Raw genomic sequence first — 18,563 nt, 5'->3', positions numbered from 1 at the left:
ATCAGAAGTGATGTAATAGTGTATTTAATGATCCGATTAACGCACGATCGCTTTGAAAAAGCTGTATTTTTTGTACGATTTTAAGATCGTGATTATGGGGCATTAGGGATCGCTACAATTGCTGATCGCTAATACTACAATTGTTCTGTGTAAATCTTAGTATGCCCATGCTGTGTGTCAGAAATATTATTAATATATCTTAATTGACAGCTGTGTTTAAAAGAATATGCATTTTGATTTTCCTATCTTCATTTTAAAAAAACTGGTGTTTTAAAGTATAGAGAAAAAGCAGTACTAATAACCCGTGCACAATCCTGTATGTTTTCATGGGTGCAAAAATATGATTAATATAACTACATACTGTCAATATAAAGATAGCTGACTTCTAAATTTTAAAAATAACATTTCGTGCATTTGTAGAAATGTTTTCTAAAATGTCTAAATGTATACAATTGAAATTATTTTGTAAGAAGAAAATATCTGTCATCTAGATGTATACATACATACGTGATTGAAATAAAAAAATTTTTAAACGGTATATTCTTGTTATGCTCTGCATGGGGGGATGGTGTTTTAATCCCAAATATGTGTTTTTTATTGCAGTGTGTGGATTCATTCATGTGCAGAAGATGCTTCATTTATCAGAACAATCCCCTTGAGAAAGAGGAAATCTGCTGAAATCAGCAAATGGCGTGCTATCCGCTCTGCAAATTTCTATTTGCTTTGATTCATCTGAATGAGCACTTGTACATCCAGTACAATGCATTATCCACAATTAAAAAAAAAAAATCTATTAAAATAAAGTTAAAAAAGTAATATAAATCAGAATAATAATTTTAATTCTTCTGTAAGTTAATCATGCATGAATGCATAAAATAATTCTATATACAATGAAAAAATCTCTTTTGTAACTTCACAAATGTCTGTTTCTTTTGTCAATCTGTGTCTCAACAGTATTCATCTCCTCTTTGTCAGACATAGTATTATCTTGTAATCAGCACAATGTGTAAGGTAGTAATTAGCTTGGGCTGGTTTGTCGGTTTGGATAATGTGGGCGAATTTTGATTGGCTGATGGTGAGGTCATCCTGTAAGGAAGGGAGGGTGCTTGCAGTCGTCATTCAGTGTCACCCTCTGCACACACTAGACACACATATACACACACGCCAACAGGCTCAAACACAAAGGACATGCACAAGCACTGACACTGCGGAGTCAGTCATGCACAAATGAGGCCAACTATTAAGGAATCTGTATTAACTGAGGAGGGGAACAGCTGACAAAGGTACAATTGTTTGAAATTATATGCAATTACTAATGTATAATATTTTAACAATTCTTGCATGTTTTTACATTACAAGAAATAAGAATAATACAGAAAGTATCATTTTAAATATATATATACATACATACACACATTTACTGTGCATGCTTGTTTTTTTAATTCTAAGCAAGCGCTATTTTTAATACTATTTATTATTGCTGAGCATGCATTAAAATTTCTCTAATCCTAAGTAGTCACTATTATCCTGATGTTCCATGATCATACATTACAGTTGATGTACTGCATCCTAGCGGTACAATTACATACTGTGATACTTGTGGGATATGCATGCCTATGCAAATTATACAAGTCATTACAATATTAAATGCAATATGTTTGTGACATCACTTTTGGATATCAGGCTTTTTTTATTGCACTATGGCGTATTTGGTGAATATGGCCTGTGCATTGTGTTTTGTAAGGCAGCAGTGTCGTAGAATCCCTGCAGTATGTGAAGGTGATCTCTGCGTATTCGATGGAGCTCACGTTTGAAAGAGGCAGCCACTGCAGAACCGCAAACAGACAGCACAGCAAATCAGATGTACAGCAGAGAAAATTAAGATACTATACATTCTTTGCTCAAACACGAAGTAATGCAATGTGTGTAATAAAGATCCAGGGTATTGTTACTTACAGTATTTGAATTAGGTTTTAAATGAACATTAGATATGTTCTATATTGTTTTTCAGTTTTTGTTAGGTAACCCAAAAGACATTGTTAAAATTAGGCATATGATCTATATTATATTTTACTCTTAAAAGAAAATTATGTAGTTAAGACTCCTGCATTACATGGTATAAATTGATAATTCATATTTTTTCATTGCAGCATTATGCCCCCTGTTCCTCTAGAAGATCGTTCTGCTCCCCTGCCTCGTCCCCGCTCCCTTCCTTTGCGGGTTGCACCTCATTCACATATGGCTCCTGAAGTCAGAGGCCTGCAGCCTGGTCACCGGGCACCATCACATGCTGACCTCACTTTACCTGGACATCTTCCACAGCTTCAACCCCCCCGCTGGCCACGGGAATCCTGTTCTCGTCGGAGGGGTTCTCCTCCATCACCATCCACACGCTCCCCTTCATGCTTCCGTTGGGCACTTCACCCTCTAAAATGTGGCTGCAAAGGCTGCTGGCGCCTGCTTCGTCCTCCAAGAAAATCTGTGGGTTCATCCTGTAGCTGTGACCCTATTGTAACTTTTGATCCACAATTTATGGGGAGCTCAAGGGTGAGCTATGATGATGATGATTACAGCGTACGTGCTATTTGGCCAGATGAGTTGGCTCGAAAAATTATGTCACGGACAAGGGGTGGAATGCTTGGGGGGTCACCCCTGCTACTGGACCCCAGAGGTTTAGAGGGCTTGGAGGTAGATGAACCAGCACGCCCCCGTTCTCCTCCTCCACCATCAACACCACCACCTTTGTCACCAATTGAAGGGACAAACAAGAGGATTCAGAGTCTATACCTTCTTCTTGAGCCATTAACGGACAAAGAGAGTTCAGGGGGAACAGGCAGAGGTAAGTGTCAGGAATTAAAATGAAAATGTGCTAATGTTTTTAAAAAAAAAAAGGAAAGAAAATTATTTTATAGAAAAGTGTACTGTGTGGCAAATAATATATATCCCAAAATAAAACTTTTCCTTCTATCTTGTATTTATGGTTCACCGACCAATATTACCCATCCTTCAAAAGTCCCACATAACAAAAGCTGTAACAGTTTAATAATAGACCACAATGAAAGGATGACATGGTCCATCAAAATTGTAGGAAAATATAGGGCTTTGTTATACCTGATATGTGTATGTGGGTAGGATAAAGTAGCAAGAAGTTAACCATTTGTGTTTTTCAAAAGGTTTACCTAAAAGCATGGAAAACATGACCTGCTAGTGGACATTGAGGACAACATTTGCAAAAAACATGACTGTATCGTACCCTATCAAGATGCTTGTGTCATGCCAGCAGTTATTACAGTTACTGCATTAATACAAGATGAAGATGACAAAATAAACAAGTGAAGATTCAGGGGCAAAAAAGTAGAAGCCTGTTTCCAACCATTGAAATAAAAATGTATCAGACGAATGGCCAAATATTTGGTTATACAATTTTGTACAAATTGCTGTTCTATAAATGATAGTGACTTTCTCTACTGATAAAGTTGTACTTTTACAAAAAAAACACATGAATTAGTGACAAAAATAAATCAGTGAAATTTCTAGGTACCACATATGCACGTGTGTCGCTTTGTTCAACATTCTCAAAAAGTTCTCATAGCCAAGAGTGAAGGAGCATAAATGATTCTGACAAAAAAAATTGAATCACTGAAATATAAACAGATCCTTCATATGATGAAACGTTTGGCTTATGACAGGGCAGGTGAAAGGCCCATGTTTGCTTAAAAAAACAAAAGCAACGCGTTAAAGGCGCCATAATTGAGATATAGTGATGGCATAATGTACTCAGTGAATGTGACTATATTGTTCTAGATGTAACATACAGTGGGAATGAACTGTACTAATCGCAACAAAACAGGTCATCAAAAACAAACATGTAAACAGGAAGGCAGCCGATATGCACGTGACTGTGATTTATTAGAGAAACATGTTTCCTCTGTGACACACAGACTCAAGTATGCAGCTATTTCTGAATTGTCTGTATGACGGCACTTGCAGAGAAAATGAATGTGTCCCTGAGGAGTGAGGTCAGACAGATTCCTATTATAATAACATTTTTCCTGTTGTAAATGTGCCTGCGTGAGAAGCACCCTTGTCCACGGACTATAGATGTTATAGCTAGACATAATCATGCATCTAAAAGCATATGCAGCACAAGTCTGAAAGTTGTGCATTAGTCTAAATTGCTTTGGAATTGGGACTATGCATCTTTTATTTTTTTTTTAAGTGCAGAGATCAAACATGAGTTTTTAATGTAATCACCCATGCCCTATCCCTACACTTACCACAATGTATCTCCTAAATAATAAAACCAAAGCAATAAATGTACAAACTTAGCCCTTAATTTATCACAATCCTCTAAATTATTATATAAAAATAAACAAACGCTTCCTTAACACTTAACCCCAATCCCCCCATCTCAATCTTAACATCCTAATCTCTTACCCTAAAGCCTAGTACACACTGCTGGTTTTCTTGTTTAACCCAGCAGGCTGAAATAAAAAAAAACGGACTACTATACAACGTTAGTACAGAGATCTTCTCCGCTGCTAAAAGTATGCAAAAAGTATGCAAAACAGGGCTTCTGAATACACTCTAACTGCACTGGATGCATGTATGTTTCAGGTCAGTAATTAAAAAAAGTACTTATAAGAGAAGCATGGCCAAAGCAGGCTAAAGCCCGCTGTTGGCTGAAGTCACAGCGCCGCTCCAGGCTCTGGAAGGATCCTGACAATAATGTCAGGATCCACCTAAAAGCCTGCCTAGCAGCTGGCTCAGCTTCACAATGTGCCACTGAGACCCCGAGCCCACCACACCTGCCTCCTCCCCAGCACAGCGCTCCAGTGACTGCTGGAGGGGCAGAACAGAGATTTGTGACTAACAGTCACCACTCTGCTCGGAGCAGACCGATAACTGAGCAATCAGCAGCCATGTGATCACTTAGTTTTCAGGATTAGAGCCACTGGGGGACAGCTGCATCACACCGAAGCTGCAGCAGGGAGGTGAGTGTGTATATTTTTTTTTGTTTTTACGCACTTCTCCTTTAAGTCACAGTAGCCATACAATCTTTGCATCACAGGCAGCTACCTTTTCAGAAATTGCAGCTTCCATACTCCTCTCGGTAAAGGTTTATTTTTTCCCAAAAATGTAATTGTCACTGGAACTATTAAATGATACTTAAGCCGCGTACACACGATCAAACAATCCGGTGGAAAAGTCCGGCGGGCTTTCCGCCCGCGTGTGGGCTCCGGCGGACTTTTTTTACCCAAAAGTCCGGTGGACTAAGAAAGTAGTTTTGCACTCAAATATGTCCACCGGACTCGCATTGCGGCGGACAATACGGCCGTGTGTGCTAGTCCGCCGTACTTTTGAAATGAACGGACTTTTCCCGCTTGGAGAAAAGTCCGCTCATTTTGAGCTCCGGGACCAGCGAAGGAAGCGCTGCTGGCCCCGTCACCTGGTATGGAGTTAAAGGGGAAGCCCTACGTCGAAAAAACGGCGTGGGGGTCCCCCCTGAGTCCATATCAGACGCTTATCTGAGCACGCTACCCAGCCAGTCAGGAAAGGGGGTGGGAACGAGTGAGTGCCTCCCTCCTGAGCCATACCAGGCCACGTGCCCTCAACATGGGGGGTGCTTTGGGGAAGGGGGGCGCGCGCCCCCTACCCCAAAGCACCTTGTCCCCATGTTGATGAGGACAAGGGCCTCTTCCCGACAACCCTGGCTGTTGGTTGTCGGGGTCTGCGGGTGGGGGGCTTATCGGAATCCGGGAGCCCCCTTTAATAAGGGGGCCCCGGATACCGGCCCCTCACCCTATGTGAATGAGTATGGGGTACAATGTACCCCTACCCATTCACCTGTGAAAAAAGGTAAAAAAAAACACAACACATAAGGGTTAAAATAGTTTATTGCACAGCTCCGGGGGTCTTCTTCCGTCTTCGGGGGTCTTCTCGCCGGACTCCTCCGCTATCTTCTGCTAGCTCTTTTACTAGCGGAGGAGCCCGGCTTTCTTCTTCGCCGCCCTCTTCTTCCGACTTCGGGGGTCTTGTCCCCCTCTTCGGTTCTTCTTGCCGGGCCACCGCGCCTTCTTCTAGCTCTTTTACAAGCGGTGGCCCGGTCTTCTGTCGCTGCCTTCTGTTCTGTTCTTCTCTTCTCTTCTATTCTTCTTGAGCTGTTGCCTCGTCGCTGTCTCCGGTCACAATGACAGGCACGCGGCATGCAGCGACTTATATAGGGACATCGCCGGATGATGTCCCCGCCCAATATGATGTCCCAGTCCCAGAGGACGGCCAGGGTTGTCGGGAAGAGGCCCTTGTCCTCATCAACATGGGGACAAGATGCTTTGGAGTGGGGGCGCTCGCTCGTCCCCACCCCCTTTCCTGACCGGCTGGGTAGCGTGCTCGGATAAGGGTCTGATATGGACCTGGGGAGGACCCCCACACCGTTTTTTCGGCGTAGGGCTTCCCCTTTAACTCCATACCAGGTGGCTACCTGGAGCCACGCTCAGAATGAACTGACTTTTCTCCGTGTGTGTGTGGGCAAGTCCGTTCATTTCAAAAGTACAGCGGATAGTCCGGCAGACCTAGTCTGCTGAAAAAGTCCCGTGTGTGGGCAGGTCCGCTCGTTCGGACAGTCCGGCGGTTTGTTCCGCCAGACTAAGTCCGCCGGATAGTCTGATCGTGTGTACGCGGCATTACAGTAACTATCACCTGAATACTTGGCCTAATGTTCACTTTGCCCCGTGCTGTTTTTTTTAACCATATTCTACACCAAAACGTTTTGTTGCCTAAATTACAGCACAGGAAACTCCTGCTCTGGTTGGTACCATGCATCCTAAAAAGAAAGAACAATTTTGTAATGTGCAATGGTCCTTAAATGTAGATGTAATTGTTTTCCCTAAACACAAGACTAGTTATGCCATGAAGTCAGTTAAATCAACCATTATGATTTATTATTCCCACTGTGATTTCTCATTTCTCTACATTTAAAAACTGTTTTTATACAAGAGAACCAAATGAAACCCACAAATATATGTGTAATAAAAACTCAACAGCTTAAGAAACTTATTTGAGCATTTTACGGATTTTCAAGGTCACTTGAAAGAAATATTTTTATGCTATTAGCTGTTTCAGGCTAGCTAAGGAAAATTGTTTATCTACATTGCTAGAAATAAACTAAGGAAACCAAGCATGCATAAGATGCAGTTATATCCTCACATTGTTTTATAATTGTCTCAATTAAATTAGTATCTTTAAATGCAAATAATAAATTGCATTGCGACTGTTGCACTCAATATACAATATTTTTTTTTAAAGCTTTGAATGATGCCCCGGCTGATGATTGTGTTCTGCCAGTGGAGGTGTCTCCTCCTGTGCCACTATCGCCTGACCTTGAGAAAGCTGAGCTTAGCCTCATCTTGCCTTTTTTGTTCCTGGGGAATGAGAAGGATGCCCAAGACCTAGCCTGCATGATTACCCTAAATATAGGGCATGTGTTGAACATCACAACTCATCTGCCTTTGTACCATGCTGACTCTGGGGCCTTGAGGTACAAGAGACTACCAGCCACTGATAACAGCAAGCAGGATCTGCGTCAATATTTTGAGGAAGCCTTCGAATTTATTGGTAAGTGAGATGCCCTAAGAAAAAATGAGTTGTCAGCAAATTCCTTATCTGACATTGAGGGTTGAAAATTTGACATTGTGGGGTTGATTTACTAAAACTATACAAAATGTGGTGCAGCTGTGCATGGTAGCCAATCAGCTTCTAACTAGAGATGGGCGAATGGTTCAGCCCGAGCATAAGTTCAGGCCAAACTTTCGGGGTTCGGTCGTTTGGCGAACAGCCAAACAAACAGGTTGTTCGACCATTTGTTCAGCCCCCTGAACTGACCACAATGCATTGCAAGCCCTGACTGGCTGAAGCAGTGAAAGCTTCAGCCAATCAGGGCACATGTCATCATGACTTTATCCAATCATGGCTCATTCCCGCCCCACAGTATAAAAGTATTCTTTCAATAGCAGCCATTTGAGTGTGATTTACACATGGAGAGAGATAGAACTGGGCTATTAGTTAGTTAGTGTGCTATACTCTGCTATTTTGCTTCAATTTTCAGTGTAGAATATTAGTTTAGTGTCAGTCTAGGGATAGTGTGAGTGTAGTGAGGAGGACCATCATTCAGTTTTGCAGAGTGTGCAGCTAGAGTAGGGACAGCTCAGATAGTTTCACTGTAGTGAAGTGAGACCGTGTCATTCATACACACATTAGTGTAGAGCAGGGACAGCTCATACAGTTTCAGTGTAGTGTAGTGAGACCGTGTCAGTAATCTTTACATTAGTGTATAGCTAGAGTAGGGACAGTTGAGATAGCGTCGGTGTAGTGATGTTTGAACACCGGCTATTTGATTGCGTCTCTGCTAGTTTAACGCCATTTACTTCTGTATGCGTTACTGCCATTTTACCGCCATATAGTTTTGTGTATTACTGAGAGCTTAATGCCATATAGTTCCTTGTGCGTTACTGCCTGTTTAACGCCATATCGTTTTGCGTGCATTACTGCCAGTTTAACGCCATATAGTTCTGTGCATCACTGTACGTTTGGCACATTATATTGCAGTATATTATAGTGTATCCGTGGAGTGTGTCTGTGTAGTGTGAGTACTCAAATTAAAGTGCACCAAACACCTCTTTACATTAATTAAAGTGCATCTATGTACAGATTTCAACTTCTTATTTACATTTGCTTATAAGCACCGCCCCCTCCCTCCCAATAATGCCTGGAAGGACAACAAGGAGAGGCATACGTTTCCTTGGCACTGTAAGGAGGCCAGCAACAATTGTGTCCGCAGGCAAAAGTGGATGTGGTGGTCAGTCCTCAGGCAGGGCATCATTTCCTCTGTTTAGTGAGTTTGCCCATGCTATCCAGCCACAGCATGCAGACCAATTTTTCAGCACCTGTGTGACAGGTGCATATCATTGCAATTTTTTACAGCAAGGCCAATTCTTGCTTTCATCAAGAGTACCTCTATAGGGTTATGTGGGAAGGCAGCACCGACAACCAAAGACCAATTTTTCCAAACCCGTTACTTCTATCCAAAGTCAAAGTGACACCAGAATGTATCCAAAAAATATCTAATCTTGTTCTCAGTGCACTACATTGTGGCCTCATTATACACAATGACTCCCCAGCTGTTGCTGAGCAAAATAAAGGCAGCTTGCAGGGAAAAAATTTATTTTTTCACAAACTTTTTTATATTGATACATGCCCCCCAGGACAGGACCCGGACCCCTATAACCATTGTATGCCCAATTACTTGCATATAAGCCTTCAGAATGGGCACTTTTGATTTTTTACATTTGAGTCCTATTAACTTTAATGGGGTTTGTTATTCGGGTCCAAATTTTCACGGTGTTCGAAAGTTCTGATGCAGGGGTCCATTTGGCCCATCCTTACTTATAACTTCAGCTTACTCAAATAAGCTTTGACAACAAAACCGAGCTGCACCATATTTTGCACTTTACAATTTTAGTAAGTCAACCCCTGTGTCTTCTTTCTCTTTATATACTATATATCAGTGGCGGCTCGTTCATACGCCGCCCCCCTAATCCATGCGCCCGGCCCCTAATCTACATGCAGGGAGCCGGACACATGGATTCCAATGAGGGTTTATTTCTTTTTTTAGAAGCACGTGATTAGAGTCTGAGGCTCTAATTGGCTTAAAAAAAAGGGTGGGCTCAGGGCACAGAGCACTGCACCCTGAGCCCACCCTGTTGTGTGTCAATAGCAAATGAATATTCGCTATTGTCTTCCTGATTCTCCTCCGTCCTGAGATCCAACACCCGATTTCAGAGGAGAAGTGATTCTATTGGCTAGCAAGGAGGAGGAAGAGGTGCAGGGGAAGCTGCAGGATTTTTTGCCACCCCCCCCCCCCCAAAAAAAATATACCACTAGCTGCCACTGCTATATCTGGGCTGCAATAGCTGACCTCCTTATGAAAATGCTTGTTGACAGGCTGATATGCTTTCATGCTTGCTGAGTCACTTATCTAAAACAAGTTTGCATATTAGAAAAGTCAGAAGTCTTAATTGCATACTTGTTCTGGCTTAGTAGCGTATGTTATTGAAGGCAACTAGCATTTCCAGAATAAGAAGTATCAGAAAAAGGTTTCCTTTAAAACACAGCCTTTGCCCAGACACCTCTTTGAACATTCGTCTTTGCTTTGTCCAACTGCTCCCTCCTATTGTCTAGACTCTAGCGATATAATTTCCTGAAGCATTCAACTCATCCATAGACCAGGTGCCTCTTTATAGTCTTGACGGTTGAGTATTGTAATGTAAATAAAGGCACTGTGGTTGATTTACTGGTAGACTGTTAACTTTACAAGGGACTTTTCCCCAGAGCTTAGTGAATAAGGTGAAGATCTATTGATTTCCATCATCCAATTATGTGCTAGCAAAAATGCAGTTGTACCTGTTTTCCTTGCATGATTGGGAATTCTTTGCCAAGTGAAATTTCTTCACATTCACTAAGCTCTGGGAAAAATTCCCTTGCAGAGTGCAACTACCCCTATAAAGTGAACGGAGCCTCTTTGCTTTTTCTAAATTAACCCTACTACATTATTTTTCTTACCCAGCATATGTTTTTTTGCTATAGGAGAACAGATATTTGACATCCAAGTATCTGACAATAACAAAACATTCTTCATGTGCTTCCTGTTCCACGATTTCATGTGTAAGTGCCGGTTCACACAGGGGCAGCCCAACTTGTAGTGCAACTTTGCAAGGTGATCTGCACACGACTTCAGCGACTGCTTGAAAAATGATTTCTGTATAGAAGTCAATGCAAGTCGCTCTGAAGTCGTCCCAAAGTAGTACAGGAACCTTTTTCTAAGCCGGAGCGGCTTTAGTCGTTGCTATTAGAATGGTTCCATAGTACAGAACGGTGCGCGAATGTCAGGCGGCTAAGTCATTTGACAAGTCGCCCCTGTGTGAACCGTCACTTAGTGAAACAAAGTACTATATGTATCACAGGAAAGAAGACGCTTCGTTTTAAACATATTTATTCTATTTAGCTATTATATGTATATACAATGCTCAGCAGAGTTTTTTTTTTTTTTATAGGTAGGAGCATACTACCATAATACTATGATACATCAGAATTTTTTATTTTTTTTGTTTTTGCCGTATGCTTAGATAAAAAACAGATAAATGTGCATGCCATCCAGAGAAATACTAAATATGTCTTTTTATTTTAATTTTGCCTTAGCATAAGCTTTGGAAATACTCAGACGACTGGATACACTTTAGGAGTCACACCTTCACTGACTTGCTGAAAATGTCTCCTGGCCTTTATATTAAATGAACAAGCATTCAACTATTATCTACAGTTTTGGGTCAGGGTAAAGCCTACTACACACTACTCGTTTTTTTTTCCGTTCAACCCAGGAGGGCTGAACACAAAAAATCTTGACAGCCGCTGTACTAACATTTCAGTGTTAGTACAGCGATCTACCCTGCTGTGCTATTATGTTCTGACAGGGGGACCCCCCACGCTAGAACACTATGGTCAGCACTCTCAGCCATTGGCCATCGGTCATGCCCCATCGACAGAAGCCGGCCAAATGGCTGAAGTACACACAAGCCAAATGTCGGCCGGTTTCTATTGGACCCAGCCGACATTTGGCCCACGTGTACTAGGCTTTAGACTGGCCATAGAGGGATCCTTTTTTTTATTATAAAAAAAAAAAAAAAACAACCAATTCCCCCATCCACACATTTGAGGTGGACGAAGGAACCCTCCCTGCTGTGCTACTGTAGTCTGACAGCAGGAACTGTCAGAATACACTGATCAGCGCTTCAGCCATTGGCTGCATGTGCTGATCGAATGAGAATCTTCCAACAGTCCCATTGGAGAGAAGCTTATGATCTCTGCAGCAATTGGCTGCATGCACTGATCAAGTGAAAATGTTCCAATAGTCCCAGTCAAGACAAGCTGATTGTTAGATCGACTTCTCCTGAGCCGAACAGCTATAGATCGATCGAGATTCAGACAGTCCCTGTTAAACCAGACACAATTTGATCTCTTTGGCTAGCTTTACACTAAAGCTTTTTGTGTTTTTATTTTATTTCTAGAGCTTACCTCTAGGCAAATAGCTAAATACACCATCGATATCAATATATGGAAACTGTTTCACCTGTGATAGAATTTGTATTTCCTGTTATGTCTGTCTGTCTAGTCCTAAGATTTACATGACTGTGCACACATTACAAGCCAATCTGGTGACCTGAATTTTCTTTACTGCAGGTTAACGAACAAAGCTAGGTTACTGTCTTTTTGCTAGCCTATTACTGGACAGTATAGGAGCAGCGACAGACTAATGAGGTCATCTCTCTGCTCTCTCTTCCTGTCAGCATTTTCAGCACACAAGAATGCATTCTATAGATGTTTCTCAATCATCTCTTCTTATCTCTTGTAGAAGAGGCTCAGCAGGAAGGAAAAGGAGTGCTGATCCACTGCCAGGCTGGAGTCTCTCGATCTGCGACCGTGGTCATCGCCTACTTAATGAAGCACACTCTGATGACTGTGGGAGATGCATACAAGTTTGTCAAAGGGAAGCGCCCAATTATATCTCCTAACCTGAATTTTATGGGGCAGCTTTTGGAGTTTGAATCTGATCTGAATGCTGGAATTACCCCAAGAATTTTGGTCCCCAGGCTACGTGGTGTTGAGAGCGATGTGTGATGAACAGAAAAGAACAGAAAAGAAGAAAGGAGACACTGTGGTGTGGAATGGGGGGAAAAAATGGCGAGGAACAAAAACGAGTCATGATTAAAACAAGAAGCAAAATCTACAAAAAAAAAGCAACATATCATTGACAGCCTGCAGCCCACTTAGAAAAGCCGAGTCAGATCCCAGTGGATGCACAGCCTCTGCGTTTGCAGAAAATCCAACTTCACACCCCAGTAGTCTATCAGCCCATTCACAGTAAAATACTACAGCAGCAATCTTCAATCCCAGAGGAGCCTCACAATCTCACATCTCAGTTCCCACAGACACTGTACTATCGGAAGAAAATGTGCGCCGACAACATGATCACATAATGTGATTCGGATGCAAATTTATAAGTCACAGTTCTCTAATTGCTTTTGCAAAAAAAAAAAAAAGACACATCCTGCAGTTTTAGGTTCCAGAGATATCAATACTTTATAATACTTTTATATTCTTTTTGATCAGTAAGGAACTAAGGTGACCTGTGGAAAGAGCTGAACATCATTTGTCCAACAACAAGTTAGCCACAAATGCCCCAGAGGACTGCGATATTACACATATCGTGCAAGAGTGGCATTTTGTGCTTTTGCTGTCGTGGAGATTATTTAGATGCTTTCAGATTACTTTAGGTTAACTAAGGCTTGTCTCTGTTTACTCACTGACCATAGCCATGCTTAACCTAGTTTGGATGTCTGCATTTCCACACCAGATTACTACCGCCTACTCCAAACCTAGCCAGATCATTTATGCTGGCCATGCACTATATGAAAAATTGGCCAAACCCATTTTCGAAAAACAAGTGCAATCGATAGTGCCATCATGTAATGACTGATAAATCGTTCAGTGGACATAAATTAATGTGTTTTTATTACACATATAACATATTAATTATATGTTTTTTTACATATACCTAGTGCAGACAGTTCAACGGGAAACACATTAACCTTTCAATTTATCGTTCATTCAGCAGAAAATTTCCAAACTTGTCCTTTGTTTTTTCGGCTCAAAAAACGTCCCAATGATTATCGATTTTATGCCCATTAACTGGCCAAAAAATGAATGAACTGTCTAAATGACCGAATTCCGGACGATTTTTCGTATAGTGTATGGCCAGCATAAGTCATTGCCAAGCCACATCTGCCCATGCAAGCAGGTAATGGCTAATGTTTCTGTTCTCTTTTATGGTAACATGGCCTTGCTATGTGCAACATCATAATTAAATGCTGATATGTATACACACTGCTGGATGGAAGTATTGCACTAGGTTCATGACCAGCAAAGGCAATGAGGGTTATTTACTAAAGTTGGATAGTGCAAAATCGGATGCAACTCTGAATAGAAACCAAACAGCTTCCAGGTTTTATTGTCAAAGCCTAATTGAATAAGCTAAAGTTAGACGCTGATTGGCTATCATGCACAGCTTCACCAGATTCTGAGTGCACCGGTTTCAGTCAATCTCCCCCAAAGTGATGCACTGAGAACATACACACTATAGTACCAAAAGTATTAGCTTTAGTAAATAGCCTTTACACACACATGAAATTTAATAGCATCCCAGTCTTAGTCCGTAGGGTTCAATATAGAGTTGGCCCACCATTTACAGCTATAACAGCTTCAACTCTTCTTGGAAGGCTGTCCACAAGGTTTAGGGTTGTCTATGGGAACATTTGACCATTCTTCCAGAAGTGCATTTGTGAGGTCAGGCACTGATGTGGACAAGGCCTGGCTTGCAGTCACCACTCTAATTTATCCCAAAGGTGTTCTATCGGGTCGAGGTCAAGACTGTGCAGCCAGTCATGTTCCTCCACCCCAAACTTATCCATGTCTTTATGTACCTTGCTATGTGCACTGGTCCAAATTATTTGGTGAAGGGAGGATTATGGTGTGGGGTTGTTTTTTAGGGGTTGGGTTTGGCCCTTTGGTTCCAGTCAAGGGAAATCTTAAGACGTCAGCATACCAAGACAATTTGGACAATTTCATGCTCCCAACTTTGTGGGAACAGTTTGGGGATGGCGCCTTCCTGTTCCAACATGACTGTGCACCAGTGCACACAGCAAGGTCCATAAAGACATGGATGAGCGAGTTTGGGGTGGAGGAACTTGACTGGCCTGCACAGAGTCCTGACCTCAATGCGATAGAATACATTTGGGATGAATTAGAGAAGAAACTGCGAGCCAGGCCTTCTCCTCCAACATCAGTGCTTGACCTCACAAATGCACTTCTGGAAGAATGGTCAAACATTCCCGTAGACACACTCCTAAACCTTGTATAGGCTGCCCAGAAGAGGCGAAGCTGTTATAGCTGCAAAGGGTGGGCCAACTCAATATTGAACCCTATGGACTACGACTGGGATGGCATTAAAGTTAATCTGCATGCAAAGGCAAGTGTTCCAATACTTTTTACAATATAGTGTATGTATATTTTTATACATGTCTATAAATGACAGCCTAAACAGCGTGTGAATTTATCTCTTGTCAGCCAGCAAGTTCTCATTATTCCAGAATGTACTTACTCCCCGTGTGAGCAGTAAATGCTTATAATGGCAGTCTACATGGGCAGTATCAACTGGATGGATGACTGGGCTGACTTAAGACCAGCCATAGATGGAATGAATCCCAGGCAGTTCAGCTGGGACTGGCCGGGATTTGATCTATCTATGGACAGGCTGGTTGTATTGAAGTCGATCCATTAATCGACTGCAGTACATCCAACCTGTTGGATTTTTTTTCATTAAATCACTGCTGGCTGCTATAGCTGCCAGCAGTGATCATTGTGTTCTGCCGACAGGTGCTACAGTAGAGATTGCCCCATGAACACTAACTGTATTGATGGGAAATCAAGCATTTTTTTTTGTATCCACCTGTGGTGGAAGGAAAGAAAATTGCATAATTAATGGGGTGCTTTAGGGCTGATTTGTTCTGAAAGTTTATCCCAGGCAGAAGGAAAGCACCATGCATTGTAGTTGTATATTCCTAAGGCTATATTCACACTAGATTGTGGTGTGTTCAAATTGCACTGTCCTTGTAATGTGCAGTGGGTGTCAGTGCAATGTTAACGACATCCCAATTGCAGGTCGCAAATGCAGTGCAGTTGCCTGCACCAGATCACATGGTGCAAAATGCTGGTTGCAGTGCGTTTTCAAAAGTAATGCATGTACTACTTTTGGTGTGATGCATTGCAATTGGAGCCCATTATGGGCCCCAATTTCACCACACTGAATCTCATGTGAACTGCACAGGAATGTGCTACACATTCCTGTGCCATTCATAGTGTGAGCTGGGGCTGAAGCTGTATTAAACCAAAAATGTAATATATTGCAGCTTAGGAATCATTAGATGTGGTGGCTGCATTCGTTTTCTTTTTTTTTTTAGAATTTCTTCCCTCTATTTTCACCCAGTGATCTGGCCAGTAACACACTGCCTGAGTTTGAATGCTTACACTCTGGACGAAGGAGCAATAAAAACACCTTTTGGACAGCAACATTGTTAATCTGGGGGAGGGGAGTGCTAGCAGATTTAGATACACTAAACAAATCTATAAAAGCTGATCATTGTAAGCACCCCTGTCAGTGTTAAATGGGTTATCTCATAGAGGGATGACTGATACATTTGCAGAAGAGGCTTTCTAGTTTACTAACTGGATCACTAGGTGAAAATTAAATAAAGAAAGACCAAAATAGAAAACTAATGGAGCCATCACATGTGAGAACTGGTAAGCTGCAATACAATTATGTTTTTTTGGGGTTTAATACCATTTAAGGTACGTTATTAAATGGATACATATAACTAGTATACCCCAAACTGCCTTGATATCAGCCTCTGTCTTCCCCTGTACAGCAGACTGGGAGAGGGAGAGGTAGCACTTAGAGCCAATCAGGCTCCGCTGCATGCACATGTGCTTAACGGCAACATGATGAAAATGAAGAGAGAGCAAAGTTGATGACTTACATGCATCCTCATTTTCCAGTAAGTATGTTGTAGACAGGGATGTGACACCAATTTATCCCTTATGCTGCGTACACACAAACGGACTTTTAGCCCTTGTACACACGGTCAGAGATTCCGTCGGAATGTGTCCGATCGGAGCGGTTTGTCGGATATTCCGACTTTGTGCGGTATGCATCGGAATGTTTCCGTCGGAATATCCGTCGGACCAAATTTTCCAACTTGCTGGAAATATTTTCCGACAAACTGCTCCGATCGGACATACTCCGATCATGTGTAGAGAATTCCGATCGGACCAAGTGCCACGCATGCTCAGATCAAATTCCTACATCAAAGCTATTGGCTACTAGCCTGAACGTAGTCCCATCATAACGAAATTACGTCATCACGTTCTGAAAGATTGGATTTTCCGACAACTTTGTCCGACCGTGTGTATGCAACAGTTTCGCACAAAATCCGATGGATTTGGTTGTCGGAATCTCCAACCGTGTGTACAATGGCTTAGACGGGCTAGGTCCGACGGTCTTCCCGACGGACTTTCGACAGACTTTCTGCACAAAACAGACTTGGTCACAAACGACCGGACTAAGTCTGTTCGAAAGTCAGTTTGTTTTGAACGTGATGACGTAAACGGGACTAAACAAGGAAGTTCAATATCCAGTAGCCAATAGCTGCCCTTGCGTCGTATTTGGTCCGTTGGACCAGCACACAGACGAACGGTTTTCCCGATTTTTTAGTCCGTCGGACTTGAGTCTGTCGGATCGATTTGAAAAATGTTTTATTTCTAGGTCCGTTGGACTTTTGTGAAAAAAAAGTCAGCTGGAGCCCACACACGATCAAATTGTCTGACGGATTCCGGTCCGCCGGACCAAGTCTTTCGGAAAGTCCGATTGTGTGTATGTGTACGCAGCATTATTGGTAACTGAGAAATTGGTTTCAGCCTCCGACTTTTCTATTTGTTAGCAGTGTAAGAATCACAAGCATGGTTAGAGCAAACAAAAAAAATTCAGTTTACATATTTGCATTTGAACTGTATATTCAGCAGTTTGTTTGGCATCCAGCTTTAAATGGGATTGGTGGATACTTTGCATACCAATTGAGTAATATATATACAGACAGGGATAGAGATAGATGTATGCTATTAATAGGCGGCTGTATACTAAACACAATTTTTGTATGCCTTTTGCATTTTATACATTGAGCTGTTACATCATATAAACCTTCATTACCAAGTACAACAGAGGTTCACATGGAAGAAGAGATTACACAATTACACAACATTAATCTGCAGGATGACAGAGGTAATCCCTTTTTTAACCACGCTGCATGGAACGATAAATGGAAAAAAGAACAATAAAGTATACCAGGGTTTTTTACTTGTAAAAAAAAGAAAAAAAAATTGAACATCGAACATTATTTTTTTAAAACATTTTGCAACATAATAATCATGTGCAATAAGGATGTGACAGACTTGTGTTTTTTTTTGTTGGTTTTTTTAGTATTCCATAATAGGAAAAATTAGGTATTTGCCAGAAACGTAGCAACCTTTGCCCATTCCTGTCCAAAACCAGGGGTGTTTTCAATGCCAACTTCTGCCCAACCTCCATGTTTTGTGTGTCTTAAATCTTCCGTGCTGGAGACTGAATTACCTCGGGCGTTAAATCCCCTAATTACACTGTGAAACTGGGCATCCTCCAAAGATGGAGGAGGTAGCAACAAAATGCCCTCCATCCCTATGTTTTCCTCATTGCTCCCTAAATTTTATCTGGGGAACCAATGGTCTTTATTTATTAATCTGAGCTATTTATTAAAATAAAGTCTTTTTGCAAAAAAAGGTGCTTTGTAATGTGTTTGTGTAATAAT

The 18,563-nt window shown here is 41.7% G+C and overlaps 1 protein-coding gene across 1 annotated transcript; it reads left to right on the top strand.

Moving 5' to 3' along the window:
- Window positions 1-1,134: 1,134 nt before the first annotated feature.
- Window positions 1,135-18,528, top strand: LOC143959415 (uncharacterized). Its single transcript, XM_077468057.1, has 4 exons — window positions 1,135-1,283; window positions 2,151-2,839; window positions 7,306-7,614; window positions 12,464-18,528. The coding sequence occupies exons 2-4, from the start codon at window positions 2,155-2,157 to the stop codon at window positions 12,727-12,729; spliced, it is 1,260 nt and encodes a 419-aa protein (XP_077324183.1). The 5' UTR covers window positions 1,135-1,283; window positions 2,151-2,154; the 3' UTR covers window positions 12,730-18,528.
- The last annotated feature ends 35 nt before the right edge of the window (window positions 18,529-18,563 follow it).

The sequence above is a fragment of the Lithobates pipiens genome, unplaced genomic scaffold (assembly GCF_037356315.1).
Source record: "Lithobates pipiens isolate NorthernLeopardFrog02 unplaced genomic scaffold, aLitPip1_a1.2 Scaffold_74, whole genome shotgun sequence".
Classification (NCBI taxonomy): domain Eukaryota; kingdom Metazoa; phylum Chordata; class Amphibia; order Anura; family Ranidae; genus Lithobates; species Lithobates pipiens.
The sequence above is the reverse complement of the archived record's forward strand: the minus strand, read 5'-3'. Positions and strand labels throughout refer to the sequence as shown.

Coding starts and splice junctions, on each gene's coding strand:
- LOC143959415 (XM_077468057.1), top strand. CDS start 2,155: ATGCCCCCTGTTCCTCTAGAAGATCGTTCTGCTCCCCTGCCTCGTCCC. Junction 2,840..7,305: donor TTCAGGGGGAACAGGCAGAG/GTAAGTGTCAGG, acceptor TTTTTTTTAAAG/CTTTGAATGATGCCCCGGCT. Junction 7,615..12,463: donor GGAAGCCTTCGAATTTATTG/GTAAGTGAGATG, acceptor TATCTCTTGTAG/AAGAGGCTCAGCAGGAAGGA.